Source organism: Clarias gariepinus, chromosome 4, assembly GCF_024256425.1.
Source record: "Clarias gariepinus isolate MV-2021 ecotype Netherlands chromosome 4, CGAR_prim_01v2, whole genome shotgun sequence".
In the NCBI taxonomy this organism is placed as follows: domain Eukaryota; kingdom Metazoa; phylum Chordata; class Actinopteri; order Siluriformes; family Clariidae; genus Clarias; species Clarias gariepinus.
Window position 1 is genome coordinate 24550792 of NC_071103.1, and position 16782 is coordinate 24567573.

Below are 16782 nucleotides of genomic sequence, written 5' to 3' on the forward strand. Positions count from 1 at the left end.
AGCATTGCTTATAGTCTCCTAGGCAATATGACTCCTGATGTATTGGCAACTGCCATGTGTCGCAGTTTCACCAGTTATCACTAGCCTATGTTCCTGAAACGCACTGCTTTTTTCCCCGAGGTTTGGATGGGTGCACTGGTCTTGTGCAGACAGAGATAATAAATTCTCCAGTGCGCCACACGGAGGCGTTAATGGCCCACTTCATGCCGCACATACCGAGACGGCAGAAAGTCCGCTGGCGGAGAAACAGTCCGGGTTTGAACTGTTTATGCCGACGCCAGGCTTAACGCTTTCACTTGGTGCGACTCTGCGCTCAGCTTCGCTCTGAATCTCGTGGATCGATGGCCGGGAGTCTGCAGCCGACAAATCTGCTCCACCGGACCTTCTCCCATGATCTGCGCCTGTTTCCCGAACTGGACTAAAAAAATGAAGGCGTGTGCGATCGTCCTGATTCTGGCCGTGCACATTCGCGCCGACAGCGTAGAGGGACCGACAGGTAAAGTCCCGACTGCGCACTTTCCAAAAGTTGCTCTTGTGTTTGTAGGTGAAGGAGCCAGAGGTATACAACGCTCTGTATTCAGTCACTCTGTGCTTTGGGCTGTTTGTAGCACTGTGCTGAACTTTTGGGGCAGGGGAATAGGAAGAGTCTCGGTGTGGAGGTGTAATTAATCATCCTCGCGGGTACTAAATTCCTCGCGCTCGCGCTTCATCTTCTTCTCGTTCTTGTTGTTCGGTAAAATTAAGATGTTATAGCAATAAGTGGTATGTAGTAAAATGTGGATATGAAGGACGATGGACAAATTTAATCCCCCCTCTCTTTCTGTAGAAAAGTCCCTAAGTAAAAACGGACTTTTAATTTCTGTATCAGTTTTATTAGCCCTGATTTGGCGTCGTGGACTTTTCTTCTTCTTCTCCTTCTTATTATTACGTATAGTGGTTTGCTGTAGTGATTTTAGTGACGCAGTTCAGGCGAAAATATTTTAAAAACAAGGTTAATATCCGGACATTTCTTTATTTTAACTTATAAACAGTGAAAAGGTTTATAGTTTGTTCCACTGTCACAGATATCTTTTCTAAAGTGGAATGAACGACCCCGAGAATTCCCTCTGCTCCAGTACCGAGCAGTGTCCGCGTACTGGTGTGTTTAAGTGCTTTATATGTTCTCCTGTGTGTGAAGTTAGGCTTATTACACAGCGATAGGGTTTAAAACCTGGGCGCGTGACGGTAAATCTGATTAACGCGCGAGCTTGGAAATAGCAAAACACTAGACTTATTCCTCATTCTTCATTTGGTCTGACGTTTCTAATATAAAGCGATTTACAGTTAATTGAGACAGGATACGACTGAGCAGTTGAGGGATTAAGGGGCTTGCTCAAGGACAGCTTGGCAGTGCTGGGATTTGAGCTCACAACCTTCCAATCAGCCCTCTAACCAGTGAGCCTGCCTTCTCAGCTCACAGCTCAGTGAATTCCAATTTAAACACAGACTGGGTGAAAATGAGGCTCTTCATTAACCCTTCAAGTAATTCTAACAATGAATGAATAAATCAACGAATGGAGTGGTTAAACACCACCAGGGCTGGGGGCTTGAATCTCATTTACATTTACATCCCTGGTACTCACCCTAGAGCAAACACCCTTATCCATTGCAACTTTCATTTTTTATTTTATTACACATCTGAGCAGTTAAGGGTTAAGGGACTAACTCGATAATGCTGGGGTTTGAACCCGGGACCTTAGACCCACTGTGCTACCCCTGCCCCCTCCAGTCTATGTGTATGATGTTCCCATGTTTTCCTTTTAATTTATGGGTTTCCTCCGGGTATTCCAGTTTTCTCCAGCACTCCAAAGACAGGAATTGTAGACTGATTTGTGTTTCGAAATTGTGTGAGTGTGTGTGTGCGTAGCCCTGTGATGGTTTGGCACCCTGTCCCCCACTTTATACTCTGAGGTTCCAGCTCCAGCCCTTAGCAACCCTACACTGGATAACCGACAAGGAAAATATATATAAGTAAGTATTTTCTCCTCTAGATTTAAGAGTCTGCTAAGATCAAGCTCTGCCATTTGTGAAAAACAGAAACAAAATTTTAGCATGTAATAAAAGGTTTATTAGGTACTTACAACACCATTGGCCTCTTTTACACCTGTTGGGGGCCTTGAATTAAGGAAAATCTTTCCCCTCTTCCTTTGGCAACTTCCTTTGGCAATTTGATGCAACCCTTCTTGTGTTATCTGGCCTAATCTGCACCCCGTGGTTGGGGTTCCCTGTTGTTTCTTTAGGGGAATCAAACCCCTATCCCATAGTACAACATGGGTGCAGTCATTGGAGTGACAAACTCCCTCCATTGAACACATTACATCATTACACACATGAACCATGACATAAAAATTTTTTAAAAACAACACACAAATTTGTGCCTTTTTCATGCAGTATAAAACAATTGAAAACTAGGAGCCACAGAGGAAAATGATGCTTGAGAATAATGAGTTGATTTGCATATTAATACATAATACAGCAGTGGGATTCCAATCTAGTGAACCAGGGAGGTTTTTGACTACTAGTGTTAATGCATTTTGTTAAACTCTTATTAGGCTCTAAGCCAGATGCAGGACTCTTGTGAATAGCTGTAGAGGAAACAAACAAAAAAATCCCTGGCTTTTCTTTTTTTTCTGAGAATATGTTTACTTTCTAGCTACACCATGCTACATTAGTATAGTCCTTTGTTTTCTATCCCTAGAGAGCAGTGCTATACAGCTCATAGCACTTTTCTCACTTGGCCACAAAGCTTATAGTTGGACTCGCCTGAGCAACTTGACAAACAGTCATGATTCGTCCGAGGAAGTTATTGATTTTCATTTAGCAAAATGGCTTCCATTTAGCAAGCTGTCAAACCTCAGTTGTGTGTGTGAGTGTGTATGTGTGTGCGAGTCAGTTGCTGGGTGGGACCTTCTTTCCATTGTAATGTGATCATCCTATCCTATTAAAATCTCCCACACATGGATCCTCACTTTTGTTGCTTTGTTATGGTTTAATCCACCTGTATTGTATGGGCTTTCTGTTTCTGGCTGAGGGTTTTGTGTGTCCTTTTCTATCCTGATCTCAAAATTGTGCTGCTCCAGTCATTTGCTTCTCTCAACAACATACTCTCCTGAAACCCAGTGACAATTCTGTCTGTAAATGAATTAATAAAATCTTCTTAATAATATTTCTGTAATTTACTCTTCGCCTAATGCAAGAGGAAATGAATCTATTTCTGTTGGTTTCATGTTCGTCTGTCATGACGTAATGACTGCAGTGTCTTGTAACCATGTTACATGAAAATGCTTTGTACATAAAAAGAGATAAATGCCTTCCAAAGTTTTCATGACAGACAGGCTGATATCTGTTTAAAATATAAAGACAGCACTTTTTGCACTAATAGGTAGCCCAGGAAAATGCTTTTACACAGCGTTTTTCTGTATAATTCTGAATCGCAGTGGGATCACAAATTGCCCCACTCATCTTTTTCTCGTCTGAAGGTCTTTTTATTCTTCTACAATTTTCCTGAGTGAGGCCAAAGACGCTGGTGTAATCCTCTTCATCCAGCAATACAAAATCATCTGGGCGAATGTAGGCTGTAATGAGGAGAATGAGCCACATCATTAAGATGAATAATGCGAATTATGAAAATAATTAAAACGCATGAAGGTAATTAAAAGCGTTTGGATGGAACGGCGAGGCAGAGCACGGCCATGTCTGCGTTTTGCACCACATGGGGGCTTTTTAATCTGTTTTTGTGACAGCAACATATGAACAAACACTTTGCTTCTGTGAAAGTCTATTACAATTAGCTGACTCTCACCTGTCATCAGTCTGAAACCTTGGAAAAAAAGTGAGTCATTTTCCTTTTATAGAGAAAAGTGTTTTGCAGAGTAAACATTATGGACCTCGAACTGAACAATTATTCTTTTAATTCCTCCAGGCTTATGCGTAAAATGTTTTATAATACATTAACTTTTAGTTCTATGTAACTTTTAAAGTTTTTAAACAGATAAATAACTCCCTTAGGCAGATGAATTTTATGTTATCCATCATCAGACTCGTGTTATATTGTTGTTTCCAGAAGGGACTTAATTTAGTTGTATTGTTAAATCCAAGGTTTATTGATGTTGTATTTGTCATCGTGTGGTACGCTTTGCAGGATCTATTTTGTATATTCAAGGATCAAATTATGAAAATTCTAGAGGGAGCAGATGGATGGCTCAAGGACATGAATGGAAATTGTTTGCATACTTCTTAAATTTGGTTGTCCCGATCCTCAGTAGGAACAACATGCACACCCACCGGCCATCTGTCCTACTCAATACAAGGTCACATTCTTCAGATGGTATTGTAAGTGGAAATGCAACATCATGTGATTCGTTAAAGGATAAGCATCCTATGATTGTTTGCTCAGGAGGCTGCTTTCGCACTTTCTATATGCAGGTGCATGTGCGGAGATAAAGCGGTGCATGAATAGCCATGAGATAAAGGGCTGGTGGGGTTTTCCTTGATTAATGACATGATGCCAACTCTGCATGTTTAAACCTCTACACAGACACAGTGACGCCCAGAAGTGAAACAGGAGGCCCTGGGCTGCCTTAGAAGTTACAAACCGAAGGCATAAAGATGTCACATGAGTAGCAGAGCCATCTGTCAGACGTCACATGCAGCTCCTTGTGCTAATTGCAGAGAAAGAGGGATAAGCGCAGGATGATTTGCTTCGGTTCACCCTTTAATTTGTGGAAACTGTCTGTTATTGTTACCTCTGAATTCCCCTGCACAGGGCAAGCTAAGATGACCTTACTTTTGTTTATCTTCTAGCATTCAGCCATACCTGCTGTTGCTGCCAAAGTAACAAATGAGCAGTGTCAGAAAGAGTTTGAGAGCAGCAGCTGAGAAAGGCTGCATTAGAACATCTGAAGGAGTCCGGCCCCTGCCGACAATGTTTTCTTTGGCCTGCTCTTGGGAGGGGAAGGGCGACAGCCAGAGGGCTGTTTTTTTTTTTAAAGCAGCGTTTCAGTACTGAGTCACCTCTGATGGGGAAGGAGTGCATATTATAAGAGTGGCCGAGGCCTTCCTTTATTTTCTGTGAAAATGATTGGTTAATTCCTCTGTGATATATTGATGGTTTTGAAAAGCAGTTCCGTTTTGAGAGGCCCTTATGGAAAACCGGTTCAGAGGGCTGCACGAAAGGAATGAGGCTGCTTCTTGGATGAAAACATTGAATTTTTTTGCTCACAGTAGACCAGTGTGACATTTAGAATGTTTTGCCTGCGCTGAAAGCCTCAAAACCCGGCTCACTTTGTTATGGCAGGAGAGCTGAGGTGGACCGGGAAGTGTACACTGACTCTTTTCCCAGCTCAGATCAATGTTAATGTGCAGCACCGTGGAACTCTACCAGTTCCCGGCTGTGTTCAAAGAGCCGCTTTAAATCAAACGTTATCGTTCGTGCTTTAGAAATTGGACTCCTTAACATTATTTATGATCTGTATGGTGCTAGCATGCTGTTTTTGTGTAGATATTTTCCATTCCTGTGTTTTAAGAATGTATTAGTTAGAGGAGGGATCTCATTGTAACGCAGTTCAGACCATTTACTAGTCTATAAAAAATATTGTATTACTATGATTTTAAGAGTAAATATGTTTTTTCACATTATTTAATACATTGTAGTATTGGACATTTATTGTAATAGATTTTTTTTAAACATCTTACATGAAGAAAGCATGAGTTAATGACAAAAACGATGGCATCTGCCTTTTTGAGATATGATAAGACATCTGTCTTTTCTCCATATAATTACTCTTGTCTATCAGCTGTCAGATTTTTGGGTTTTAAAATGATGCCTAGTTTACTAGGTACTATATCGTACAAATTGGCTTTTTCCTTTTAGTTCCACGTTCCAAAAAGTGATTTGTTAAACTAATAAGACAACATGATGTGTTTTTCTTTATTTAAAGTTGACCTTTTCAGCCTTCTCTTCCTTTGCACGCACTTCGTCCCAGAGTTTCTGTCATAAATCTAATGTACAATAAGAAAACAAATACTGTTTTAAAAACTTAATGGGGACCTATTTAAAATTCACTTTTTAGACCTTATTAGATATTTAAAAAAGTCTGTAATATTTTTTGGTCCCTTTTCAAGCAAAAACCACATGTAAATGTAAAAATAGAGGCATTTATTTATTAGAATAATAATAAAAAATACCTGACTTAATAAAATAGACTAAAGCCAGACAAGCGACCCTTCGCTCCACTAAACACGGGAAGAGCAAACACACCAGCTGAAAACAAGAAGGAATTACAAAGACAAACATTACTCTCCAAACAAAAAATGCAAACAAACAGGACAATTCTTATGTCAATTCACAAAAGTAACTCCCACGCACTAATATTATTTAATCTATGGAAATAAAAAAATATCCGAACTAACAATCAAATCGCCCCTCCCTTTATGACAGAAGTGGCCTGATCCTTGGCATATAACTACGCTCCACCCTTAACCACCTCTTTTACCAGACCAGGAAGGGAAGCTCAGGCAGGTACCACAAAGACAAAGAGAAATGAATTACTATACCAATGTTAACTAAATTTGTGTGCATCATTTAGCAAACAGCATTGCTTTCAAAATACTAATGAATTAAATCCTTAACCAAAGTGTGAGTCTGCATTTAATGTAATCTGGAAATCAGACCTCGTGTAAGACGTTCCCCTCCCCATGCACTTGTTGCTCAGCTCTGCTGTGCTCTGGTGGGATGGGACTCAGCAATAGATTGGAGAAGGAGTGAAACAGGGAGGTGTGAGGTACAGTATAAAGAAATTAGGGTTATTTCAGTTTAAGCGTAACACACACACATTGGGGGATCTCCAATTACCTGTGGTAATTTGTTAAAGAAATAAAAAACATATGGAACCTTTCAAACAAGTAGTAAAGAGTTATACTTGTTTATCGCCCTCAACTTGTTTATCATGAAGCCATCAGTGTGGGAAGAACAGTATAAAAAAGAGATTGTAATGGCCAACTTGAAGCATAACAGCTTTTAGTAGATGATATATTTGATAAAATCAACAAAAATGACTCTGTGGACATTTCTCTCCTCAAAATTACATAATTTCATATTTCTGAATATTTAATTCAGAGTTGCAATGTAATGGTAAAATACTGTTGCATTAGAGAAGTGAGTGAAAACTGGTGTACTTTATATACTGTTATGGCTTGGCTGTGTTCTTTTATCCTGGTGTTTAAACTGCACACCATATAATTTCGCAAACAAGAATGATAGTCAAAAGGAACCTCTGTGAACTTCGGGGGGAAATTTGCTTTAGGAAACTCCTTTGAGGGTATGAGATAATTGCAAATGATACGCTTCGTTATATTGCGGCCTCCTCAATGGGAACCAGGGACGGTTAAAAGAACAGGGCTTTTCAGTTCTGCTCTCAGACTCCACTATTAAAAAAGACTTAATTTAGTTGGAAATATGGGTTTAAATAGTTTAATAGTTGTGAACACAAAGAAAAATTGTTTGTATATCAAAACCTGATAGGAGTTAAATTATTAAATATTTTTGAAAGATTATTTTTAGTTGTGATTTTTAATGTTTAATATTAATCATACAAAATGGGGGCAAAGTTGCACTGAAACTGATCTCTTGTTTCATGCTCATCAGGGTCAAGTGTAGCGCTTGTGTCTGCTCTACCTGCATACATTATACTGCATACATCTATTTGTGCACGGTTAAGGTCATTATTTTTGAATAAATAATTACAGAGCCTAGTAAGAAAAAAGGCAATTGATAATAGCGCATATCGCTTCATTCTTATTGCATAATATTTTTAAAATCCTGTTATATTTCAGATTGTTTTCTTATTTAATATAAAGTATAATGCATGTACAGTTTTGTAATTCTTTTATGGTCCAGTGCTTATGGCAAAATTAGTCATAATTTTCTTAGTTTGTTTTCTGTAAACATATTATATAAGCATTTGAGTCAGATCAATCATTATCTGTAACGAAGAGCCGATTGGGCACGAAAAGCCTGTCTATTGAGAATCCTTTAATGCACAGTGTAGTGTTCTCGAGCCTTTCTCTCATGAGCTCCTGAGCCATGCATAACTCTTATGTGTGCTCACATAAAGTTCAATTTATGGCTGAATGAATTTGCCAACCTGCGTCACCCTGACCTTTCAGATCCTGTTTTATGGCTCCACAAAACGGAAAAAGGTCTGTATGGAGTCAGGGGTTAGCATTGTGTGTCTAGGGGTGGGACAGGGATCTCAAGAGAGTGACTGTGTGTCTTGCAATGGATGCAAGAGTACAGAAATCATACAAGTGAACTCACCGGCCATGGCTTTGTCATGCATTCTATATTGATGGTGGCCCAGGGGAGTGCTAAACATCCTGCTTGTCTACCCTGCCTCCGACAGGTTGGAGAATTTACAGCATTCCTTGCCTCATCTTCCACACCTCATAGTCTGGTTCTCACTGCCCCAAGCAGAGCAGAGATTAATGTCATATTGATCCTTACACCCTGGTGAGTCCATTCCAATAGGATTTCATCAAACCTGCGTCCACTTTGAGCCATGCCTCCATGATATAAGAGTGACAATACAGGGCATCTGGGAAGGTCAGTTCTAATCGCATCTAATCTAAATTTTTTTAGAAACATACTTTACATAATTGAGAAAAGACAGGGTTATTTTGTGGGACGCAATTAGGCCTGTAACTATCAATTAGTTTAGTAATCGAGTATTCTACCAAAAATGTAATTAATTTATTGAGTAATCTGACAAAATTTACTTTTGCTTAGGTAAACAGCAATGTAAAATATATAGGAGAAACAAGGATTAATTGGTTTTCTTTTTAGAAAAATCTCCTTTTTTTTATGCATACAGCATTTTATCAAAAGTAAACATTGGCATTATTCACAATATAAGGAATAGCTTATACCCCTATCTCACCTATGCGATTTGACTCGTGGTAAGATGCGGTGTTAGGCACCGTGAGCCGCCGCAACTGCCCGCCGACGTTCCGCGAAGTTCTACAAGGACTGCCAAAAAATTTAAACATGTTAGTTTTTTTTCCCCGCAGAAAGATGGAAACGTAATCGCAGCGGCAAAACTTGCGGTGAATCATGATGCATGGTACTTCCGGCCACCACGCGAAACCGCATAGGTGAGATAGGGGTATTAAAGTTGACTGAGATGAGTTAAGTGCATTATAGTGTCATACATACATTCTTATTTTAAAGCCTTTTTACAGAAGCAAAAACTAAAAGGTATTTCAAATGACTTTAAGTATGAAAAAAACTAAGGCACACATTTAAATAAATAATTATAAAAAAACACTAAACTGTGCAACTAAACTAAAAGTTTCAAAATCTACAGCTCAGGCATAAAATATAAGCCTTTACTGACAATTTCTGTCGTTTTCTCTTGCTGGTTTCTTCATTTCTTGGCTCGCTGATAATTTTATCGCTCCTTTCCATTTTGCAGAACGCTCCCTCAAATCAATACACAACTAACTGTTTGTGTCTCCTTCCGCTTTGTGGGTGACGTAAGCACTTCTTCTCCGTTGGTGTTTACTGAGGGCTTGCATCCGGAAGTGCAATTTGTCAAAAGCGCGCTGTCAACAGATAATTGCGGAAACACAAAATGCAAGCTTTTAAAATAAAATAAAAGAAGCTTCGAGGCAGAAGATTTTGCCTCGATCATTTTTTGTAATCGAATTACTCGAGTTACTCGAGGAATCGTTTTAGCCCTAGACGCAATATCTCATAAATGCCCTATATATACAGTAACTAAAACGTTGTTACTTTTTCAAGCCTATCACAGGAACATTGTGTGTGAGGCGGAAATACACCATCGGTAATTTTCGAGTCTAACACACCGCACCATACACACATGCACACATGTTCATTCACACTTAGGGGCATGTTTTAGGACTGTGGGAGGAAACTCAGAGGCTGCGCACACGGACATTCACAGAACCGTCTTGAAGACAGGGACAAGAAACTCTAAAGCATTTTAACTGTATGTTCATTTTCCAGGCAATTATCAGAGACGCCTTGCTGTGCTTATCTGAAATCATTCGATCCAAATTCTCCCAGGGAAATTGATTACTTTTTGGTTGGGGGACTGAGCAGGCTGTCCTTTATGCAGCACTTTGCTGAAAACAGCTTTGAGCTGTCTTTGTGGTCATTTCTTTAAAACATAAAAAATAAAATTGGAGATACACTTTTACATTTTGCATTGTTTAATTGTCAGCATAGTGACGTGCAATGAGCCACATTTCCATAGTCAATCTCCTGTAAATATCCACATGCCTTAAAACAGCCACTATTTTATAATGTGAAGCTATTTTGCCCTCTTGCTTAAGGATTCCTACTTCTCTTACAAGAAAGAAGTACAAATACCTCACAAGGCAGAATCTGGTTCAAACATGTATGACTAGATCACATTACTTCTAATTGTTGCCATGATTTTGTTACAAGGTTTAGGTGAAGTTTAGTACATGTTGATCGCTGGGATGTTGTGAGTTTCACAGAGCCTCTCAAAAAAGAGCTCATTAACATTAAGAGGCCTTAAAAGCCCAATAATAAAAATAACTTGGGTCAGAGTGATTCTGTAAAACCATGCGATCGATTTTAATGGACCTCAGTGGAATAAATACTAGAATGAATGTACACATGAATTTAACACATCACACTAAAATCCTGGAGGGTGCATGGTGTGGTGTGAATACGCTTATCTGGAAATCAGCTGAGTGGTACTATAGGTTTACAGATCCACCCGAGTCATTCTTACTCACTGAAGCATGGACAGGAGTCTGGAGCTGTGCCAAAGCATTCTTAATGTAGCAGATGAGCCATCCCCTCTCCCAAACCCCCAGCAGAGTGGAAAGCAGGCACGTCTTATAAACAAAAAGTGGGTCTGGAAGGCAGATGCTCTGGGGCTTACTTCTCACCTCATTGTTGGAAAGGCTGTTCTCACATGTGGTTTATTTTTAGCCAGTTTAGACTCCTAGCTCCTCTGTATCTGCTGAAATATTTTGCATATTGGAGCATTTTTTTTTGTATATCATTGGAGACGTAACTGTGCCTCTGTTAAGCTTAAATATCCTACTGTTCACAGAAAGGGAAGGTCAGCGCAGGTCCTCCCCAGTGATTCCAGCACAGTGTTCAGCATACTTTATGTTACAGAAATAGTTTCCAACCCTAAGCTTATATGCCTTACCCAAATGGTCAGCCTATCTGCTTGGATTTGAGTTTTATTATAAGATAAATCCACAAGCAAGCCTACTGATCTCTGGAACTTTAAATATTAGGTATGCCAATTCAGTTCAGTTGGATTTTTGGGCATCGAGATTTTCATTTAGTTTTGATTCCGTAGCTCGTAAACATTTACTGTCTGATTTGTCTCAAACATGTATATTTCTTGCACACTGAAGTATTAAAAACTACTAAAATCTTTAATAAACATTCAAGAGGTATGGCGGTGTAGTGGTTAGCACTGTCATCTTCTTCAGTACCAACTGCATAAACTCAAAAGAAAAATTATTGATATTGTAGCAAAATGCTGGTTGCAAATTGCAAAAGAGACCAGCAGTTTGTATTTTCCATAAAAGCCGTGGTATATTTTAAAGTCATTTCTCAATTTTAGACAATAAAACATTTTAAAATAATTTGTATTTATTCATTTTATTGTATTTGTTTGTTTAAAAAGCCTAAATAATTTACAGTGTTAATCTATTCTGAATCAAAAACCAGATCCATCGATTCAATTACCTGAACTGACCAACACAAGATCTATTCAGCTGCATGATCGTTTAAATCGCACAGCTCTAGTGATCACTGCTCTTGGTTCTGAGACTATGCGCTTGCATCAGCTGTCTAAATTTGTTGGACGCAATGATACAAAAAACACTTCATGAACCTTAATGGCTCCTCCAGTGCTTTTCTCTTCACATCAAATCAATGCTTATGTGTTTTTTTTCCACTTCACTGGATATTTGGAATGGTAAGCTGGGCTAGCAGCTTCCCATGGGCATCATTACGCAAATGTCCTCTATGGGGCTGGGCATCATTCTACCCATTATCACGTCGGTTTCATTAAGACATTACGAGCAAGAGATGGAGCTAGAGGTGTGTAGCACTGCTCTCAGCCTTGTACCTCATTAAATGAATTATAGCTACCTGTTTCGGCAGCCTATTTCAACTTTACGGATTCTCACTCAAAGCTTGAAATTTACTGTTTCCTCCTTCACTAACGTTCCATTCCTTTGCCCTTTTTATTTATCATGTCAGATGAATAGAACTAATTTGCCTATTACCTTCTCTCTTCTAATCCCACTCTCACTCTTTTCTTTCTCTGCCCTTTTGTATCATCCTCTTTCTTTTTTGTTCCATGTACCTTCAGTTGATCTATTCTTTCTTCAGTTCTCTTTCTCTCTCTCTGTATGTGGGTGACTTTGGGCTGGAATGACAGCTGCTCCTGACAGGTTATGGCATGACTGCACCAGGTGTCAGCTGGGAGTATGTTGCTCCAGCACACCTCTTCCTCACACCTGCCTGTTCTACCTGAGCTGCTCGCTCTGTCATCCAACTGTCTGTATGAGAAGAGTGGAGTGACCGCTTTCCCCATCCACCGCTGCGACCTGTTTCTTAAAAGGGGTCTTTCATGTAGATTTGGTACTCCTGTGTGTTCAGGGACATACTTTGACAGAAACATTAAATTAAATTATATGTACTAAAGTGAAGCATCCCTAGGTGCACTTAATCTAAGGTTCCATTTAGATCTTGCACCAGTATATTCATCACTTTTTCTAAAATGACCCGTAGAAACACTATTAATTAATCCATATTTACGCCTGCACTTCCCCATGGATATGAGTTTGTTGATTATATTTTGAAAATGCATGAGTTTGTGCATAAAATCCATTATTCCTTATCATTTTCTCTCTTCTACTACCGCTTCACTTTTATACTCAATTCTTTTCATGCTTATGTTAGTGATCTCTCTCTCTCTCTTTCTCTCTCCATCTCTCTCTCTCTCTCTCATGCCTTCCAAACGAAATCGACAGAAAGTCTGCAAACACTTGCTTGGTGCACCAGGAAGACGTTGACCAACAAATCAAAACCTGACATGAAGGATTAGATGTGTTAGTTCTGAGTTGCATAAATCCAATAATTGAACGACTTAGGTGATTGTGAATTGCACAAGCTGAGGTGTTGGCAGACAGAAAGCAGCAGGCTATTGATCTGAATACTACAGCTTGTCAGAAAGAGCTTATTGCTTCCTTTGGAGCTCCACTCCCTCGATTCCAAGGTCCCAGTAGGTCTCGCCTCCCTTTTGTGTCATCTGTGCAAATCAGCTTGAGAGTCTTTTTTTCCTCTTTTGGGTTATTTTAACCCCTTTTCACATCCCTTTCTTTATTCTCTTTATTTTTGCTCTTTTTTTCTCTCTTCTTTTTGTGGCCTTCATGTTCATAGGGCTGCACCAACTATGTCTCATAAAACTGACAAATCTGCTGATTAAATTACTTCAGTTTGAAAATGACAAGGGTGCCACCACCTCATAGCAGCTAGGTCTTTTGATTTGACCCTTGTCTTGGGTTATTGTCTGTGTGGAGTTTCTTCTGGGTACTAAATTTCCATCTTCTATTTCCATCTTCCATTTCCATTTCTCATCTTTTAATAATATTTTGGTAAGTGGATTTGCAAAATTGCTGGTTGTTGATAATAATATTGTAATTTAGTAATCATTAAGAATGCTTTTGTTACATTGATGCCATTTTATGATTAAGCAAGTATTTGGTTTTCCTTATACACTGATCAGCCATAACATCAATATTACTGCCAGGTGAACTAAACATTGATCACAAGCTATACATCAGCAAAGTGGTGACAGGATCATTGGCACTGAAGGCTCACCCATGTTCATGGGACTAGCCTGTCCAGACCAGACCCACAGAAAAGCCAATGCAGCACAAATTACCAAAAAAGTCAATGCACAGTGGCACAAGGTGAACCTAAAACCTAGGTGCTTTCAATGTTGTTATGGCTGATTGGTACATTCTGTTCAATGTTCATTTTAGGTCTTTTATTTAGATGAAACACGGCATTGTCCCACAAAAGAGCCTTTGATATCATCAATATTCTGCTGCTGGTGTTTTTTTTTGTTGTTGCATTAAATCAGTAAAATAAATGAAGCCGTAAGCTTTACCTATCCTTAGAGAATATTTAAATATTCAGGCCATTTTTCTAAATCCCAAATAATCGATAGTTGCAGCTGTAACGTTCCACCACACTGCTGCTGTCAGCAGACAATATTTGGCAGACATCCATAACGCATATGCATTCGGTAAGAACCTCTTTTTCCTTTCCAATCTGGATCTGGGAAACACTCAGCTGTAATCAGAATGAGGGCTGATTAAACAATCCTGGGCTTTTTTCCTCTTCATCTCTCTAGTGGCAGTTACGCAACAAACCTCAGAGAGTTATCCAATTCACTGTTCTTGTACAAAAGAGACATGTGTAAACTCTGCCTTCCAGCACTTAAGATCAATGACTGCTCAGTTTTGGTCTCTTAAGGATCGAGGTTGATCTTTATTATTGTAGCATGTGCTTGTCTCCACATTTTTACCCAACAGTGTGGAAGGATGAATGAGCATACAGTAGGACTGCAGCTACAGCAGTGTTAAAAGGGCACAGCTTCAAATGTTTAGACACCATGGTACCTCGCTAGTTAGCATAATAACTAATAGGAGTTATGGAAAGCGGTTTAATAATTTACAAGTCACTGAATTTGACTAAAATAATATAAAATTCAGCACGAATGCTACACAAGGTAAGTGTATGCTGGCACATTTGAGGACAGTAAACCAATCATAATAAACACATAGAGTAGTTACAATCCAGGAATTATAAAAAAAAAGAAAAGCTTCATCCAGTTTATTTCATTCATTCATTGTAAAACTGTAAATTTTCTGTAGAACCTATAAAGAATGGAATTCTAGAGATATACTGTAGTTCCGTAGAAATGGTTCGAGGGTGCCTAAGAGTGAAGGTTTAATGCCAGTTGCTCTTCCTGACACAACCCTCCCCATTCATCTGAGCTCGATACTGGGATTGGCTTGTGCAGCCCTCAGTTGCTGGGGTTTTTTCCCTGACAAGTAATCAAACCCAGGTTACGATAGTGAAAGCTCAAACCCCAACCACGAGTCTACAAACGAACCTAGTACTCTCTGTCCTAATCAACAAAATTAAATAAGGTTGGACTTTTACTAGTTATTAACTACTTTGTCTCCACAATCTCTACCTCATTAATTTCAAAACAGTCAATCAGGACGGACTTCTTCTGAACCATTAAAAAAAAATCACAGGGCAATTAAAATCTGAATGTAAACAACGCAGCTTGAAAAGAAAATGGAATAGAACTCATTTGAACAAAGAAATGGCCACAGGCTTCCTGCCAATTTATCTAAATGCCTCTGCAGGCAGATCTAAGATATAAACAGAGAATTAAAGACAATCTATTATCAAAGACTAAGCAATGACTTTCAAATTATTGGCTCGGACAAGAAGAGCTCTTGTGCAACTTGTGGATATTTAATATGTCTGAAATAAGAACAGAATTCGGAATAACTGAAAGGATTTATTTTAAAAAGGAAACATTCTATAAACAATGCAAAGTTTCAATGGGATATGCAATATTAAGGAATTCTGTGGAACATCAGTGTCATAGTAGAAGCTCAAAGAGTTCTGTAGAACTGAATCACATCCTCAGGACTATTCACCTTAAAACAAACGTTCTGTACAATCCTTTTGAAACTCATTTGACCTCTATTTTTCGTCAGGAGCCGTTTCTGTGTTCGTAATCTGAATAAAATAAAACCCGTGCTATGTCACTGCTGCAAAAAAGGGATGGGGTCTCGGGGGAGGGGTTGTGAAATGTGAAAGCTTGAGTGAAATGGTACTTGGTACATAGTATATGTTGGTGGGGTGATTGCTTATTAGTCGCACATGTTAACAAAAATCTATAAGAATATGCAATGCCCTGGTGCCCACAGCACACGCATTTGATGGATTCAGATTTGAACTGGGTGCTAATTAAAAATGATTCTGGGAAGCCCAATCAGAGAGGGGTGGCGATTGGCAAATACTCAGTTGTCAAAGCATTGTGAAGCTTACGTGGTCTTATGCAGTCTGAAAAACAATAGAAATGGTACTCCATATGCTATGCTTTTATGCTATGGTTTATCTCTTTGTTATATTTTGTCCATTATCTGTGAATCCTGGCTAATTAAGGATGGACTTAATCCAGAATTAATTTAGCAGTTAGGAGGGGAAAGGATGAGGCATAACTGAGAGCCTGGTATTTGTATTCTTAGATGCAGGTAACATGGTATAATTGGACATTACAGCTGAGCACAGTAAAACCCCCTGGACCAAGACAGTGAGCTCGAAAGTATGAAGAAACAAGCTTATGTTCTACTGATGCTTGTTTTCTGTCTAATCACTTAAGCTTCTTTCTTTATTTGCTATTAGTCTGTAAAATTATAAACGTCTTTAGTTAAACAGAGCTGTATGAGCATTTTATTGTTTTATGTAATGGTGTAAACACACACATATATCCATACATATATCCAGGCTGTGAAGTACTTAATATCCCCATTAATTATACTGAGCTTAGACTTTGAATGGTGATGGAGCTCCAGGGTGTCTGGATTTCCTGGTTGAAGAAGACAGGGAAAAAAGTTAAGCTCAAT

General features: G+C 39.0%; 1 protein-coding gene across 7 annotated transcripts in view; it reads left to right on the forward strand.

Annotated features, from left to right (window-relative positions):
- The first annotated feature begins 231 nt into the window (after positions 1 to 231).
- Positions 232 to 16782, forward strand: part of ptprub (protein tyrosine phosphatase receptor type Ub) — a 229887-nt gene continuing 213336 nt past the window's right edge. For all 7 annotated transcript variants that reach the window (XM_053493940.1, XM_053493942.1, XM_053493943.1 and 4 more), the window contains exon 1: positions 232 to 496. In XM_053493940.1, coding sequence (XP_053349915.1) covers positions 391 to 496 — 106 coding nt within the window. In that variant the 5' untranslated portion in view covers positions 232 to 390. The remainder of the gene's footprint in view (positions 497 to 16782) is intronic.